General features: G+C 37.0%; 1 protein-coding gene across 4 annotated transcripts; it reads left to right on the top strand.

The window, feature by feature from the left end:
• Positions 1-185: 185 nt before the first annotated feature.
• Positions 186-17,098, top strand: LOC114157116 (obscurin-like). Of its 4 annotated transcripts, none has more exons than XM_028037912.1 (11): positions 186-450; positions 1,222-1,257; positions 1,901-2,239; positions 2,650-2,925; positions 4,328-4,627; positions 5,077-5,349; positions 5,836-6,078; positions 6,175-6,297; positions 7,104-7,172; positions 7,856-7,906; positions 7,990-9,049. In XM_028037912.1, the coding sequence occupies exons 1-11, from the start codon at positions 414-416 to the stop codon at positions 8,046-8,048; spliced, it is 1,806 nt and encodes a 601-aa protein (XP_027893713.1). In that variant the 5' UTR covers positions 186-413; the 3' UTR covers positions 8,049-9,049. The 4 variants fall into 4 exon arrangements, with proteins under 4 accessions (XP_027893713.1, XP_027893714.1, XP_027893715.1 ...); XM_028037913.1 differs by having other exon boundaries at positions 6,178-6,297; XM_028037914.1 differs by lacking the exons at positions 1,901-2,239; positions 2,650-2,925; positions 4,328-4,627; ... (4 more) ...; positions 7,856-7,906; positions 7,990-9,049 and adding exons at positions 12,917-13,255; positions 13,623-13,892; positions 14,748-14,990; ... (3 more) ...; positions 15,968-16,027; positions 16,443-17,098.
• Positions 17,099-18,255: the final 1,157 nt, after the last annotated feature.

An 18,255-nucleotide genomic window follows, 5' to 3' on the forward strand; every position in this document is an offset into this window, starting at 1 on the left:
ATATTGTCTCTTTTTAAAGCAACCACAGTGTTTACCTAATTTAAATAACCACAGCAAAGCTTCAAGCTTCATGTAAGACGGTTTCACAAATTATCTTTTTCTTATTGCGGAAAATACTTTTTTACAAAGTCTCACCAACTTATGTTTTTGTAACCCCCTTTAATAAAAACATGCAGTTTGTGTGCAGGCGGCTGAACAAGCAGCTTGTGTTTGTGGTGGCAAAGAAAGGAAATTATTGGCCAAAACAGGAAATGTTAGAAACATAGTTTCCTCAAAAGAAGGAATCACAAGTGCGGATGTTCTGTGGTTCTTTTTTTCACTCGTTCCGCTAGTTTCAGCCTTTCTCTTGTGACAAACATCTGAACTTCTGGGGCGCACAGAGGAGTAGAAACATTTTATTTCTGGATTTAAACATGGGCCACACGTTGCTCTGTGTGCTGGGCGTATTGTGTAAGTACATTACATTTTCTGTTTGAATCGTGTCGGTAAAATTATCTTTAAATGTTAGATGTTAATCGCCGTGGTCAACAGGCGTTGGTTGGTTGTTTAGTTTCCTGCAGACTGTTTTAACAGATACAGTTTGTATTTAGTACCTTCACAGTTTGGGCCTGATTATAAATTCCTTCATAATAAGTGTCTGAACAGAATTTTAGACTTTCAGCATATTTAATATGTACAGATACTTTGTGTTTATTTACAGAAGTGTAAATAAACATTATGAAGCTCTTAAGACACGAAGGTCATATAGAGACCAACCAGGGTGTTAACTCAGAGAGGACAGTCAACCATGCCATGTCGTAAACTAACAAGGTTGGTGTGTGTGTGTGTGTGTGTGTGTGTGTTTAACTCACAGTGACTGATTACTCAATGCAGTTTTATTCTTCCACTGATTCCAGATAAATCACTGAACATTCAAAGACCAGCAGGTCTTCGTCTCTGTGGCAGAAACACAATCAGATTCCTGAAACCCTCCGTTTCATCCACACTGCTGGATCTGAAATACATGTAACAACATAAAGTTGTTACATGTATTTCAACCTTATGACATACCTTTCAAAAGGTTGAAATACCTTACGAAAGGTGTTTCATAAGGTATTATGAAATACTTCTGCAAATGCAATGCATTCTGCAGAAGTATTGGATGCAATACATTTTATGTCATGCTTCTTTACAGCGACTTTGTTGGTTTCACATCTAACAAAATTTCATTCTGTGCTTTAGTTCTCAGTTTTCTCCTCTGCTGTGGAAAGCCTCCAGGTAAAAGATCGTTCTTCTTTTGTCTTTACTCAAGCTGGGAATCTGGGCTGGTGTTTTGGCCCGTTCCTCCTGACTCACCTGGTGTAACTGAGTCGGGTTTTGTAAGAGATTCTGTCCTTCCACCTTTTTGTCTGTGCATAACTTATCTATGTGGAACCGAGATCAGATTTCTGTGACTTCTTTGAAAACATTGAGTTCAAGGGAAGTCTGAGCTACAATTCACTTTATAAATGACCGTCCGGGTTATTGTCGATTGGGAAGACAGTGAGAAATTAAAATATTTAAACGACATTCATGCTGAATACTCCCAGTCCACCAGTCCCTCTTGCAGTAAAACAGACAAAATGTGATGCTGCTACCTCTGTGCTTGACAGTTATTTTGGTATTTTAACATCTATGTGGATTATGAAAGACTTTAACCAATTTTATCCAGTATCCTTACAAGGTCTTTCTGATTTATTCCAGTTTAATTTCTGGTGAAAATTTCCTAAATAAAACAGGAGTGAAGAGAGCGGAGGCTCTTTGTGTCCTGGAAAAATATCATTAAAAGTTACAGACGTTAGAGAGAGTTTAGCTCCCTCTTCAGGTGCTGATGAATGTGCGCATTTCTGTGTGTTTCATTGTATCTCGTCATTTTGCACAGTTCATAGGAGATCTGGAGATGAGAATCTGAGGTCAACAGCACCAGAGTCAGTCCTGACTGTGTCTCCATCGTGGCCGAGTTCTGGAGCCTCAGTGACTCTGAGCTGTGAGGTTAAACCTCCGTCTGCAGGATGGAGGTTCTACTGGTATAAAGCTGTTCCCGATTTATCAAAGAAAAACTACAGATATGAGCTGCTGCCTGATGCCATCAATGGGCCTGCAAATAACTCCATCATCATTCGTGGACAGAAACTGACAGCAGGATTTGCATGTAGAGCTGGAAGAGGAAACCCTGAGAATTTGACTGATTACAGTGAACCAAAGTTCGTCTGGTCTGCAGGTCAGTGTGATTAAATTGAATAATCTGTACGTTTGACTGTCATTTAAACAAATTCTCATTTTGACTGAAAATGTAGTGGAATTTATGCTTAAAGTAATGAAAAGCAAAAAGAACGTTGTGATTGAGAAAAATAATTTTAATGAATAAAATCTAAATAGTGATCGGACAAGCTGCAGAAATAGAGAAGTTAAAGGAATTAGTTGTTTGAAGATTTATTCATCCATCTAATGAATATGCTTCATTTATTACACTCATGATTAAACAAACAATACATTTCATCAGTTGAAATCTACAAGATAACCCCAAAATGGAAAAAATCCTGTAAAGCACAAAAACACAGATTTTATTGTCAGTTGTCTTTTTCTTGATCTCACTTGGTCTCTCTTTTTTTTTTTATTCTCATAATTCAGATTCTCATCCAGCAGCGTCTCTCACAGTGAGTCCTGAGAGAGAGCAACTTTTTACCATTGATGCAATTAAACTGAATTGTAAAGGAAGCTCTGCTGACTGGAGAGTGAAGAGGCTTACAAACTTATACTACCAGTCAGATCTATCAGACTGCTCCATCTGGGGAACAATGACTGGATCCTCATGTACCTTCATCAGTCCCCAGTACAGTAGAGGAGTGTACTGGTGTGAGTCTGGATCAGGAGAGTTCAGTAACGCAGTCAACATCACTGTAAACAGTAGGTTAATTTAAATGTTGGTTTAACCTCCTGAGTTTGACGGCTAACGCCATTTTGTTCATGTTAGTTCATGATGTTTTGCAGCTTTTGCTTTGAGTTCTGCTTCATGTTGAGGATATAATGAGTTTGATCAAATTTAATGGCCTTTAATGTTTGCAATTTAAAATAATAGCACCCTTGTTTTCCTTTTAAGGATCTGAGGCTTTTCTTTTCCAAGCTTATTTTAGTTGCTATTTTTTTGTACAGTTTGAAGACATTACAGCTGTATAAGTGCTTGCAATGTCACATGTTTTCAATATACATGTTATCTAATTACTAACAAAATAAGTATTTGAACATCTTCATCTGAGGTGTATGTCCACTGTGAGAGACATAATCTAAAACAAACAAACAAAAGAAACAGACATTACAATGATTTTTTACTTAAGTGAATTGTGTGCTACTGCTGCAAATGAACACCTGTGAAAATCAATGTTAATATTTGGTCCAGTATTCTTTGTTTGCAATTACAGAGGTCGACCGTTTCCTGTAGTTTTTCACCGGTTTTGCACAACAGCAGGGATTTTGGCCCATTCCTCCACACAGATCATCTCCAGATCAGCCAGGTTTCTGGTCTCTCATTGAGAAACACAGACTTTGAGCTCCTCCAAAGGTTTTCTATCGGGTTTAGGCCTGGAGACTGGCTAGGTCACTCCAGAACCTTGATATGCTTCTTATGGAGCCACTCCTTGGTTATCCTGGCTGTGTGCTTCGGGGTCAAGACGCAGCCACGACCCTTTTTCAATGCTCTAACTGAGGTTGAGGAATTCAGTCCAGAACTACCCAGAAGCTGGTCAATGACCTGAAGAGAGCAGGCACCACTGTTTCCGAGGTTACTGTGGGTAATACACCAAGACGTGATGGAGGAGGACCGGGGCCGATTTTGGGGAGCAACCTCCTTCCCTTTCTTAGGATCATTGATATGCCACCAGGTGAGGCCTTGCATGGAGCCCCAGTCCGAGGTAGACCGACAGTCGTGTTGAGCTTCTTCCAGTTTCTAATAATTGCTTCAAAAGTTGATCTTTTTTCACCAAACTGCTTGGAAATTGCCCCGTAGACCTTTCCAGCATTGTGGATGTCTGCAATTTTGTCTCCGGTGTCTTTGGACAGCTCTTTGGTCTTAGCCATCTTAGTGGTTGGAGTCTTACTGACTGTGTGGGGAGGACAGGAGTCTTTATGCAGCCAACGACCTCAAGCAGGTGCTTTGAATTTAGAATAATAAGTGGAGTGGAGGTGGACTTTTTAGAGGCCACCTCTGAGGGCCAGAATTTTTGCTGACTGGCAGGTGTTCAAATACTTATTTTCCTCACTTTATATATGCAAGAAAAAACAAAAAACATATCGTTATATCTTTTTCCAACAGCATTAGAGTCCATCCTGACTGTGTCTCCATCTTGGCCAAGTCCTGGAGCCTCAGTGAACCTGAGCTGTGAGGTTAAACCTCCATCTGCAGGATGGAGGTTCTACTGGTATAAAGTTGTTCCTGATTTATCACAGAAAAACTACAGATATGAGCTGCTGCCTGGTAACATCAGTGGGACTGTAGAGAACTCCTTCATTGTTACTGGACAGAAACACACAGCAGGATTTGCATGTAGAGCTGGAAGAGGAAACTCGGGGAATTCCACTTATCGAAGTGAGCCAAAGTTTATCTGGTCTGCAGGTCAGTGCTGTTTATGCTCCACCAGTTGACATGTGATGTTATTTATCAACCAGATATCCAACGTCCAACTGATTCTCCATTTGAGGAGAGAATAGTGTGATAGTCACTGGAGGTTCCATAAAAATAATTCAGTTCCTATATTTTTTTTTTTACTTTAATGACAATCTATTAATGTTTGTTTAAGATAAACAGTTATGTAGCTGAAACTGACAGTTGAAAAATACTATTGGGGTTAAATACAAATAAATGAAAATACCAGTCTATGTCATGAACACCAAAAAAATACATATTGGTCTATTTTATTAGACCGGTATGTCTAACAAAATATGTTATTTTCTTTGCTATGATGTAAAAGCTTCACACGAGGTGATAATCTGAACAAATAAGAGCAGCATTTGAATTAAGATCTGGCTATTTACACTGATTCTTTTCTCCATGTTGTTTTTCAGATCCTCATCCAGCAGCGTCTCTCTCAGTGAGTCCTGACAGAGAGCAACACTTCACCTCTGAGTCTGTGACTCTGAACTGTGGAGGAAACTCTACTGAGTGGAGAGTGATGATGGTTAGAGGATTCAGTTTATCATTATTCCCTGGAGTATGCTCCAGGGTATCGAGACCTGGATTCTCCTGTACCGTCAGCAGCCAACAGTCCGATAAAGCAGTGTACTGGTGTGAGTCTGGATCAGGGGAGTTCAGCAACGCCGTCAACATCACTTTTGCGTGTATGTTATTATGTGTCATTTCTCATTCATTTTAACAAATATATCATTTCGTTAAAAAAAAAAAACAACATTTTCTTCCTATTTTCTTTTAGATTGAAATTAAATTAGGTTTTTTGAAAAGCTGCTGCCTCATTTATGTTGAACCAATCTGGCTGTAGATTTAAATATCACCACACAAATTAAGGCCAAACTTTGAAATCACCCTGGATTTTAATTCCAACCGGTTTTGGAATTATAACCTGAACTTTCACAATTAAATTAGTGAAGTTCATGGAGTGGCACTTTGACTGGGCCATTTAATGAGCACCATCTAATAACAAATTGTACCATGTGGTTGATTAAACACTGTGAAAACATTGTACGGTACTTATTTGTTCAAATGTCAACAAAAAAAAAATGCATTCAGTTTGTTCTCTCTAACTTTCTCTAATTGTCTCCAGCAGCTCATTTCTGACAGAAACCTAATTTTCTCTGACTGGTTTACAGATAGAGGTCTTCTCCTGGTGAGCCCCGTCCATCCTGTGACTGAAGGAGCTTCTGTTACTCTGAGCTGCAGAATCATAGGACTAAACCAACTTTCTAATGTGACTTTCTATCATAATGACAAACTGATCCAAAGTGACAGCAGAGCAGAGCTGAATATTTCTGCAGTGTCTCAGTCAGATGAAGGTTTCTACAAGTGTAAATACTCAGGAAGGGTTTCAACTCAGAGCTGGATGGCTGTTAAAGGTGAGCAGAGATACGATATTTTAATAATTTAAAGAGAAATAATTTGTATGACAGTGATCTTGTTTTTGTGTGGAGTTATTCTCTGATCATTTCCAGCAGCTAAACCTGCATTAAAACCTGGAAGCTCTTCATTTCCTGTGATGTTGGTCGTTGGACCAGTGATTGGAGTCGTTCTCTTAACTCTCCTGTTGCTGCTGCGTCGGTTCAGACAGACCAAAGGTGAGGCGATGAAGTGGTGAATTTGTATGTTTCGCTTTTTCATTCTTCAAACACAGAACTGAGTCATAAACTGCAACAGCAAAAACCAAAAGAAGTGATTAAAAATAATAATTCAATTTAATGCATCTTTTAAATCAAATGGCAAAATTTAGTTATAATAATGTCTTTCAATTGAAGTATATTTAGTTTGAATCAATGAATGAACAAATAAGTGAAGTAAAGTGATCAAATCAGGTATTTTCACTTATTTTATCTCTAAACCTGATGCAGGTCTGTTGTAGCTAAAGCTAGCTTTAGAGTCCAAAGGTTTCATTAACCTTAAACTGGAATTATGAGAAATAAATACTTTTAATGTTAAAACGTTCAATTAGAATTAGCATAATTCACAACAAAATAATTGATCAACAAATGTTATTTTGTTATTTTGATGTGATGCCATTTGCTTGAATTGAGGCCTCAAAGTGACAAATGACCTTTGGGGTCATTACTGCCACCTTCAGGTCAGAGAGCAGAATTGAAGAGAGGGTTTGAGAAATGGCATTAATAAAGTTTATAATCCAGTGTAGCTTTCTGTTAATTCTCTTCCTCCCCAACCCTCAACATTTCTGTCTGTTTCATTTTCTCCACCATTTTGTGTCAATTGTTCCAGTTTATTCTCATAAAATTCTGACATTTCATCAGTGTTTTTATTCACCAACCCAACATTTAAACCCATCCATCGATGCTAAAGCTTTATGTTTAACAGCCTTTTTATATTTATTTAGGAAGGACAATACATAAAATAAAAATGTCTCTTTTGTGAAAAGGTTCTGGAAGAGTGGAGACTGTCTACCAGGATGATCAGCAGCAGCCATTGTACTCCTCTCTCCTGAAGGGTCAGTGTCCCACTTTGCTCTCAGTGTTTATTTAACATACATTATATTCATTTTCTTTTTTTATCCAAAACGTCTGATTCTAAAAAATATATATATATTTTTTTTTAATAATTGTTTGCTTTGACTTTTATTTTGTTTTATGATATTAAAAAAATCATATATTTAATAAAATAATAAAAGAAAATATATTTGTTATTTTTGCTTTAACTATTGAGAATGTCTTTACAGACAAGGGAATAATATGATCTATAAATGTCTTTCTGTCTGGCCTTATGCAGCTTATCTAAGCCACAGAAAAACACAATAAATGTCTTTTTTTTTACTTTCAACCCAATTAACATGAATTATATAAGTGTACTTGAAGCTGGTATTTTTCAGTCATATGTAGCTGGTAATTTTAATATAACTTAATTGTTTTGACTACAACCAGCATGTTGAACCACAGTGCAGCTTGGTTTTTACAGCAGTAATAAAGTTTCCCCTCAGTTAACTAGATTCATGATATAAATGGTTAAAACTTGTCTTTTTAAATAACCTCCATCTATTTAAAACATTAATTTGGATAAAATGGATTTAAGTTAAGGTGTAAAAATGTGGATAGCGGTTCTAATGTTAACTTTCCATCAGCATCACTGACAAGATGAGACGTTTTTAACTTTCCTGTGTTTATCACTGACTTGTAGGAGATCTTGGTGTCTACGAAACAATCAGACAGCCTGGAAACTACGTAAATGGTACAGTATAAAGATTAATTATCATATAAATGCTGTTAAGATTTGCAGTTATACAATAAATTAACTGAATGACTAAATTACAGTTTCAGGTCAAGTGCGACCAGATTATGCTAATGTCAGCGCCTGGTCAGATTCAACCTGAAGATTTTGTCAAGAGGAATGAATCAGCAAAATCTGGAAGTGATCAGTGTGAACATTTTCTATAAATCAGACATGTTTTTTATATAATTGTGTTGACGTTATATTCAGAGAAATTTGGAGCTTTGATGCGTCTTGAAAAACTGTCCATGCATGTGTTTTCTCTTTAAAAGGTTTTGAGGATTAGATGTAGATGAAATGTAAAAAGATTTTAGTTTTACACATTTTTTAGATTAGCACAAGATAGATTATGTATATACTGTAAATGGTTTATCAAAACATCCCGCATAACTTATTTTTATAATTTTTGGAGCTAGAATTTTGACGAATGGCTGCTATTCATGTTTCTTCTTGTTGATAATTTATGAGTTATTTGAAAAATTTGCTAAAAACACAAGAATCAAACTAGAACTGCAAGCAGTTATAATGGTTTCCTCGCCCAACGAACCAGCTTCCAAAATTATGGGCAATTGAAATTTGCAGCTACATACATACATAGCGATGCTTAATTAGGTATTATGTCGTAATTGGGGAAAATAAATCCAAAATCCGTCGCTATAACTTTTTTTTTGTTTCTTCTTAGCTTATATTATGCCAAGTTTTATTGGGCTCCAAGTTAATCTCAGGGGGTGAGATTGATTTTGGTTAATGCATTCTTCATGGCTCTCTGCTGGGAAAAGAAAAAATCCACCAAACGTTTTTGCACAGTGTTCTGGTAGAACTTTGCCCATATCAGTTTTGCTAAATGGTGCATGCCATTTTCGCGTTACAAGGACAAGTGTGCATTTTCTACCATAGCGCCACCTACAGGTGAAAATGCCTGAATGTGTGCATCTGAGTAGCGGTGTGATGTAATAAGTTGTGCGGGGCAGACTGCAGTATGAGTTTCAGGGGAGAAGAACATATAATAAGAATAATGGAAAAATGGAGTAAAAACAAGAGAGTTCCCTGCCTTGCTTTGGCCGTCCGCTCGCTCAAAACCCTAATAAAGAGATGTTGACTGAATACTGTCTTTGTGTTTTTAGTGTCTTTTTAATTACACAGTTAGCATATTGACATTACCCGTGATACAACTTTCTTCAGAGTTGTTGCTGATTCCTCTGGGGAGGAAGAGTCTCCTATAGCTGTCTGTGTTACAGCGGCTCTGTTGAAGCTGCTGAGTGACTCTGACTTCTGTGCGCTCTGCTCATGGAGGAAGCTTCTGCACAAAGTGACGTAAAGTAAAGAGCAGGCAGAGAAAAACCACAAGACAACTTCATTATGACAGTTTTAGAAATCCATTAGGTTGAGATTAAGTGCTAATAGGGCCTCAGTTGAACTAAGTTTCCTTTAAAGGAGACGACATTTCAGTGTTTCATTACCTGACCCACATGTAGTCAACCCTTTTGCCTTGTAAATGAAAAAGGATTCGGTTCACTCCTGATCGTAAAATGAATAGAAGAAGGGAGACAATCCTGGCACTTGCTGGACTTTATTAAATACATTTGAGCTTTCCATACAACTGAGACAAACTAACTGACATGTTCCGTGTTTGTCTGTGTTTATTTTGAGTTTCCTGTGTCTCTGAGTCTCCGTGTTGTCCTGTCTCCCCTTGATTATTCCCAGGTGTCTCACTTTTGTGATTTCTCTCTGTGTATTTAATGCCACCTGTGTGTCTGTGTCCTCATCCGGTCCTTGTCGTTTGTCTAAGCAGTCGTGTGAAGTGTGCTCTGTCTGTCTTTTGGTCCATTCGTGTAGCCTGTCGCTACCAGTGTTGAGCCTTAGCTTCCGCTCAGCTGTCCTGCCAAGTTTTTGGACTGTTCAGGAATATTGTCACCATTAAATCGTCATCATAAATCTCATCTGGGTCTGCTGCGTTTCCCTCACTGCTTCCACCACCATACTTCATGACACTAACATTTAAGCTCCTACTAACACAATACATGAGTACAATTGTTTTAGGAAACATAATTGTGCTGAAAAGTCCTTTTTTAACAAACACTGACGGCATGCATTTTTCTTTTAGGAAATAAAGTTTAACAAGATGAGAATAGATTCAAAGTATGTTACCAAGGCAAACTTTGCACTGATGTTATTCAGTTAGTAATATAAGTTGTCCTGTCTCATAAAAACTCATAAGACCATTGAAATGTTGCAAACATTTCATTTTGCTTCAGTGCTAAAACAAAGGGCATTCAAGGTTTATGTCATCATGTAGATTGATATGAAAGTTTGCGCTTAATACCAACGTATGAAAACAATAGTTTCTGTGCACCATAGATGATTTTGTCTCTTCGTTTTACGGGGAACTGAGGAAGGAAGGACAGAAAAAAAAGGTGTGAATTTCATCAGAGTTCTCAAAGGTCCTCTATGAGCCAGGTTCTATTCTTTCTCAGGGAAAGTACACAAAAAACAAGAGTCCCAGGTTTCTAAGTTTGTTCTAATTCCTTGTCTGGGTTAAATAATGAATACTCCACAGTTTCTACCATGTAATGACTAAAATAAAAAGGGGGAATGACATAAGAAGAATGGACACATTAGGGCACATTGCATCATTCAGCCAAAACAATGACATGAGTGAAAGCCCGTGACATCACGGAGTGCATGTGCTTCCTGTGTATGTATCTGAATATGGCCATGACAACCATGTAGCTCAGTGTCCTAAGAATTAGTCTGATGGTGTTATCTAAGTGCATGTCCTTGGGAGCGCCCAGCTCCACCGTCACATGAATGAGAAGAGGAGGTGGTGAGGTGTGAAGGAGTGTTATGTTTACATACTGTATCTTCAAGATCTGGAATATGCAGCCCTTCCAAGGCTAACACGAGATGCCAACTCAGATACAGAATGTCTTAGATCAGGTAGATTATAAGTTTCAGTCAACCATAAAATCTCACTGATGCATCTCAGTTCATCCCAATTATCCACGTTAGTTTGGTCGTTCCACTGAACCGAAACTAGCAACTTGTCCAAGATCGATTCCATCCCCTTATTGAGTTTTGGAGTTCTCAGCTGGGCAGAGAGTCTCAGCAAGACTCGCATCCAACTTGCGTCTCTGTCCACACCAACAGTCCGAGTGTTTGCTAGCTCGGCCAAGTCTGTCACAAATTTGTCGACATGCCAGGAATCCGCCAGCGCCAAACAGCAGAAATCCTGTTGTCATGAATAAATCCAGGGTGAATCCCGCCGGGTGTGTCCCCGCAGGACAAGAGGGCTCACCTGTGCCCAGACTTCTCGTCGAGAAAATTGCATTGAGGGACCGGTCGACCAGATCCATAATTTGTAGATTTGGAAGATGTGCAAAAAAAAGGCTCCAAAAAATAGAGAAAAAGACAGCAGAAAAACAGAGCAGGCAGGGGAGTAGAGGAAAAAATGTCTGTCTTCACCAAGAACTAGAGAGAGAGAGAAAAAAAAGTATGAATTTCATCAGAGTTCTCGGAAGTCCACTATGCAACAGGTTCTATTTTTCTCAGGGAAAGTACACATAAAACAACAAGTCACTTTTATTAGAACCAGGTTAGAATCTTGCCCCAAACTATTTAAGCTAATGTAAATAACCACAGGAAAGTTTCATTCCTCATGTAAGACCATTTTTCAAATTATATTTTTCTCATGGCATGAATTATTTTTTAACAAAATCTCCCCAGCTCAAATTTTAGTAACACTTTTATTAAAAACATGCAGTGTGTGTGCAGGCTGCTAAACAAGTTCCTTGTGTTAGTGGTGGCAAAGAAAGGAAATGATCAGTCAAAACAGGAACTTCAGTTTAGAAATATTAATAGTTTCCTAATAAGAGGAACCACAAGTGCGAATCTGTGATGACGACCCTCGACTATTTTCTACTCGTTCCGCTAGTTTCAGCCTTTCTCTTGTGACCAACATCTGAACTTCTGGGGCGCACAGAGGAGTAGAAACATTTTATTTCTGGATGTAAACATGGGCCACACGTTGCTCTGTGTGCTGGTCGTATTGTGTAAGTACATTACATTTTCTGTTTGAATCGTGTCGGTAAAATCATCTTTAAATGTTGGACGTTAATCGCCGTGGTCAACAGGGGTTGGTTGGTTGGTTGGTTAGTTTGCTGCAGACTGTTTCAACAGATACAATTTGTATTTAGTACCTTCACAGTTTGGTTCTGGTCAGAAGCTTCTTTATGATAAGTGTCTGCACAGAATTTTAGACTTTCAGCAGATTTAACATGTATATAAGTCCATGTCATTAGTTCTATAGTAATTTTTCATGTGACATTTACTAATAGGATGGTGCTAGAAATGAGTGTTAAACAAGATTTTTCTGTTTGGAGACAAAAAGAAGTTAGTTTCAAATCTTTTGGATTTTGCCCCCTGGTGTTTAGGACTGAGCCTCATAATAACTTCTTACTATTATAAATATGTTTAGAAGTAAATCCTGGTGTCCTTGTTTTACTCTGTAGGATATTGATCATTGAAACTATTGAAAAATAATAAATATTAGTTTTATAGTTTGATAAATTCATTTTTACCCTGTTGTTGGTCAATTTATCGTACAGACTGAGCTAGACATTTTAGACATTAAAAATAAAAAAATTTCATAAACTGACATAAAATTAGTAAAGAATGTCTCGTATTTTTTCAGGAACGATCAACAGAGTTATATTATGTCCCTAAATGCCAGAATAATTTGAATCTTTTTGGTTACTTTCTTCAAATTTAGTCCAGTTTAATTTCTGGTGAAAATGATCATAGGTTTCCTAAATAAAACAGGAGTGATGAGAGCAGAGGCTCTTTGTGTCCTGGAAAAACATCACTAAAATATAATGATGTTGGAGAAAGTTTAGCTCCCTCTTTATGTGCTGATGAATGTCAGCGATGGTCTTTAAAAATCCATGTTTCATTATATTCTGTAATTTTGTACAGTTTTGTGGGGATCTGGACACGAGAATCTGCGGTCAGCAGCATCAAAGTCTGTACTGACTGTGTCTCCATCATGGCTGAGTTCTGGAGAATCAGTGACTCTGAGCTGTGAGGTTAAACCTTCATCTGCAGGATGGAGGTTCTACTGGTACCAAGCTGTTCCTTATTTATCAAAGAAAAACTACAGATATGATTCACTGCCAGGTATCATCAATGGGACTGTAGAGAACTCCTTCATCATTCATGGACAGAAACTGACAGCAGGATTTGCATGTAGAGCTGGAAGAGGAAACTCAGAATATTTGACTGATTACAGTGAACCAAAGTTCGTCTGGTCTGCAGGTCAGTGTGATTAAATTTAATAAACCATTTGCTTCACTATCATTTAAACTAATTCCCATTTTGACTGAAAATATAGTTTTACCTACACTGAAAATAATGAAAAGGGGGAAAAAACATTGGAATTAAAAATGAAAAAAGTTTAATAATTACAAACAAATGAGTGACTGTACAGGGTGGAGAAACAGTGAAGATAACATAATTACTTGTTTAAAGAAATATTTATCAATCTAGTGAATTTGCTTGATTAATTACACTCATGATTGAACATACAGTACTGCACATGTTAAAATGAAAGGAAAAAAATCCGTATAATACAAGAGCACAGATTTTTATTTCTTCTTGATCTCTTTTTTTCCTTGTTTTCCAGATGCTCATCCAGCAGCTTCTCTCTCAGTGAGTCCTGACAGAGAGCAACACTTCACCTGGGAGTATGTGACACTGAACTGTGGAGGAAACTCTGCTAAGTGGAGAGTGGTGGAGTTTAGAGAATCAGGTTCTTCTTCATTTCTATGCTCTACCTGGGGGGCAATGAGAGGTTCCTCATGTACCACTACCAGTCTCCGGTCCCATAAATCAGTGTACTGGTGTGAGTCTGGATCAGGAGAGTTCAGCAATGCAGTCAACATCACTTTTCAATGTATGTGTGTTAATTTAAAATGTGGTTTTCTGAAAAGCTTCTCATTCATGTTAAACTTATTTAGCTGTAGACATTTTTAATTAGGGTTTAATTTGTGTTTATAACCCTAAACACAAATTAAACCCAAACTTTGAAACCTTTATGGATTTTGATTGAGACCAATTCTGAACTCATAATCTGAACTTTCAGATATAAAACTGAGGCTTTTCAAAATGCATATAAAAACTATTCACAGCTTTGGATGTTTTTTTTCCTTTTCATTACTTTTACACACCAATTGTAAACAACAACATTTGACTTGAGAAGCTTTTACAAAATAAAACTCTTCATTGTCAAAGTGTGCGTGTAAACACACACATGTTCAAAATAATATATTGTTTTGCTCGTAAAAACGATACATTCTGATTATATAATCAAAAAAAAAGCGATCTAATTAAGGAAATCTGGATTTATAAATGCAGCTAGTTGTGAGACTCCAAGCACCAATTGGGTAGACCTCTGTAGAATTAGGTCAGTCACTTGAAATGGGTGGATTTTGATGGAATCACCTTATTTATCTTGAATATTTTTATTTAGTTGCCTTTAATTTGTAGAAATCGATTTTATCTTTGACGTCAAAGACTTTTTTATTTATGTAATTTTCTCTTAGGAACATCAAATTTAAATTTTAAAAGCAATTAGAAAACATCTTAAAGGGTAAATACTTTCTATAGGTACTGTAATACAAAAATTTACTGTGTAGTTTATGTTAGCCAAAAAAAAATTATACGTTCGGTTTGTTCTCCGTAACTTTCTCTAATTGTCTCCAGCAGCTGATTTGTGACTGAAGCTTAATTTTCTCTGACTGGTTTACAGATGAAGATCTTCTCCTGGTGAGCCCCGTCCATCCTGTGACTGAAGGAGCTTCTGTTACTCTGGGCTGCAGACTGAGAGGAGAAAACCAACTTTCTAATGTGTTTTTCTATCACAATGACAAATTGATCCAAAGTGACAGCAGAGCAGAGCTGAATATTTCTGCAGTGTCTCAGTCAGATGAAGGTTTCTACAAGTGTGAACATTCAGGAAAAGTTTCACCTCAGAGCTGGATGGCAGTTAAAGGTGAGCAGAGTTTAAAATTTGCTTTTAAACAATGGGAATATTATCATTTTTAATATTTTATACCTCAGCTGTTTCAAGACGTCGCAGCTCTTCATTTCCTGTGCTGTTGGTTGTCGGACCGGTTTGTGGAGTCGTCCTCGTTGTTCTCCTGCTGCCTCTGTGTCTCTTTGTAAAGTCCAGAGGTGAGGTTTTCATCTCCTTCTGAAATATAGATTATATTTTTTCATAAATTACACTTAGGCCACCGGCTAACTATCTTATGGCAGAAAGCAGAATAAAATTGCTTTGAACACTTAATCATATGTTGAATACATAATATATAATGGATGCAGGTGTATTCAATAAATCTATGTACTAGTAGTACAAAGTAATATTATAATATTACAAAATTATTAGAATTGTACAGTTTAATCTTTTAATTAATTTTTCTTCAAAGTAAGCTTTGTTTAGATTTTTGTGACAGGATAGTGAAAGAAAATAATGAGCCATAATCTACAAACCTTGACTCTGTACGTCATTCAGATCAATTAGGTGATGAATGATAATAAAAATGAAACCAACTTTTGTTTAATTTTCAACTACAATTAATTACAAAAAAAATAAGTCGATCTACTAGGACATAATTTGTATTTTATGTTTGTTTTTAACTCTAGGTACATCTAACTTGAATGACTCAGTGAGAATCTCTGAAGATCCTGTAAACGGTGAAGTTTATCTGCTGAAACACTGAAACATCCAACACCAGGCTGAAAACAAATGACTGAATTTAAGTCTTGATGTGTTTCAGATGCAAACGACGACCAACATGTTACCTACTCTCTCCTTGAACTTAAAAACTCCGGAAACAAGAGTGAGTTCTTCCAAAATTCTGTGGTTGAAGATGTTTTTCAGAAACGTTGCTTCTTAAAAAGCATATTTTATATATATATATGTACAGTATATATAAATATATATATATTTTTTTTTCCTTTTATCAGGTCGCCATTGTGAACCAGAGGAGGGCGCTGTTTATTCTAATGTGAGAGTAGGATCTGCAGGTCAGTAGAAACAGTAACCATTAAACATCATTGGATAGAAATTGTCAGAACTTCTTTATATGTTGGACTTTCAATAGTTGTGGGTTTGGACTACAGATTCAGTCACTGAGATTCAACGTCTTTCATTCACTTTGTCCTAGTTTGAGTTTTAAGATGTTTCTGTTTGTTTGGAAACGGTCATGTTTCAGTTTTAACCAATCAGAATCCCACATGGCTTAATGGACTCAAAACATCCAGAACATTTGACACAACCCAAACGCTTGTTGGCGATAGGAATGTTTGCTTTGACATTTTAAATTGAATATTTGTTGAATATTTCAGGCTCAAATACAGTATTATCTTCATGGTTAAGATCTAGTTCACGTTTGTCCTAGTCCATGTAACTGTCTCACCTGATTCCTCTCTGCATTTACAGGAAGGTCCAATCCAGCAGCAGCCGACGCAGCCGTTTACTCTGAAGTGAAATCGGACTCTGGATATTGATGATGCTGTTTGGACTGAATGTTGGAGGGGTTTGTTAAAAAATATATTCTCGATATTTAATTCAGATTAATAAGACATGTATTGATATGTGTTCAATTGAGAAATAGATCAGATATAAAAGTATTTAATTCAAGACTGGGTCAAGTCAACAATGATACTCCACAGAACTATAATATTCCAGAGTTAAACAAAATGTTATTTTCTCCATGGCTGTATGCAGACAAAAACACCAGGTAAGGTAAAATGCGTTTAAGATGAACTCAAACATAGTTTTTTGTTGTTGTTGTTTTCCTTTTGACTCAGACCAAGGTGAATAAATGCATAAAATTAAGAAAATCAAACACAACGTAAAAAATTAGATTTACAGGGTTTTTAAGTTGTTTGATTTAACAAATGGAGAGACTGAGGTTTACGTTCTGGAAGTGGCGTTAAGTGAACACAAGGCAACAAAAACAAATCTACGTCACACCAGGGCCAAAATATTATAAGTGAATGTCTTGGAGCTTGCCTAAGTCAAAATGTATTGATTTGATGCCTATTTTATTTCTTTAGCTGCATGCTGTTCAGTGTTTTTGTTTTTTCCTCTTTTTGAGTTTGCTGGAAGAACATAGAAGATAAAGTGAGGAGTCTGTGTCCCAGAATGTCATGAATTTCAGACTCTATTACATAAATAAATATAGTACTAGTGGATATATACAGTATATGTGTTCATCTTCAGGCGTATTGATTATTGCAACAGCGTCGTCACAGGTCTGTCCAACAAATCAATCAAACAGCTGCAGCTGATCCAGAATGCTGCTGCTGGCGTTCTCACTAAAACCAGGAAGATAGAGCACATAACACCAGTTTTAAAGTCCCTCCACTGGCTCCCTGTAGCTCAGAGAATAGACTTTAAAATACTGTTGTTAGTTTATAAATCACTGAACGGCTCAGCACCACAATACATTAAAGATCTGCTGATGTTGTATCAACCTTCCAGAACCTCTCAGGTCTTCTGGTTCTGGTCTGCATCCCCAGAACCAGAACCAAACGAGGAGAAGCAGCTTTCAGCATCTATGCACCACAAATTTGGAACAAACTTCCAGAAAACTGTAAAACAGCTGAAACACTGACTTCTTTTAAATCTCAACTAAAAGCCACCTGTTTAGAATTGTATTTGAAATGTAATCAATTACAAATTTATTGATGGAACTTGAGTTAATGATTGATTCTATGTTGCTTTGTGATTCTGTGTTTGTAATGATGTAAAGCACTTTGAAATGCCTTGCTGCTGAAATGTGCTATACAAATAAAATGTGATTAATTGATTGATATATAATATATATATGAGCAGCAATTTCAAACATGAAGCATTTTAGTACGTATAAGTAAATTGCTCGACGTTTGATCCAGAACAAATGGCGCAAAACAAATCCACGGACCTGTGTCAGAAAACATAACTTGTGAATATTTCTTGTTGGTTTGCTGTTTATATATTGTCAAATATTGAAAGTCACCTGCCATAACCTTCTGTGACAAGTAGCTAACTGCAGCAATAACGTGATTTGTCAAGACCAGTGAAGAAGGTGGAAAATATTGATTAATATGGAAACTCAAACCAGAGTTCATATATTTGCATTATTCTGCTTGGTGTGGCTGTTTGTCACGCGGCTTCAGTGAGGGATTGTGGGTAGGATTCATGTTTGTTGTTAATCATTTCAGTGAATTGCTTTAGCAATGGCAGCTCTTAAACGCCATCTGGTGGT

This window comes from Xiphophorus couchianus, chromosome 14 (genome assembly GCF_001444195.1).
Source record: "Xiphophorus couchianus chromosome 14, X_couchianus-1.0, whole genome shotgun sequence".
Taxonomy (NCBI): Eukaryota; Metazoa; Chordata; class Actinopteri; order Cyprinodontiformes; family Poeciliidae; genus Xiphophorus; species Xiphophorus couchianus.

What these genes read in the sequence shown, in the direction of transcription:
- LOC114157116 (XM_028037912.1), top strand. Translation starts at nt 414, where the DNA reads ATGGGCCACACGTTGCTCTGTGTGCTGGGCGTATTGT. An exon ending in CGTCAACATCACTTTTGCGT is followed by an intron (nt 5,350 to 5,835) that starts GTATGTTATTAT and finishes ACTGGTTTACAG; the next exon opens with ATAGAGGTCTTCTCCTGGTG. An exon ending in GCCTGGAAACTACGTAAATG is followed by an intron (nt 7,907 to 7,989) that starts GTACAGTATAAA and finishes ACTAAATTACAG; the next exon opens with TTTCAGGTCAAGTGCGACCA.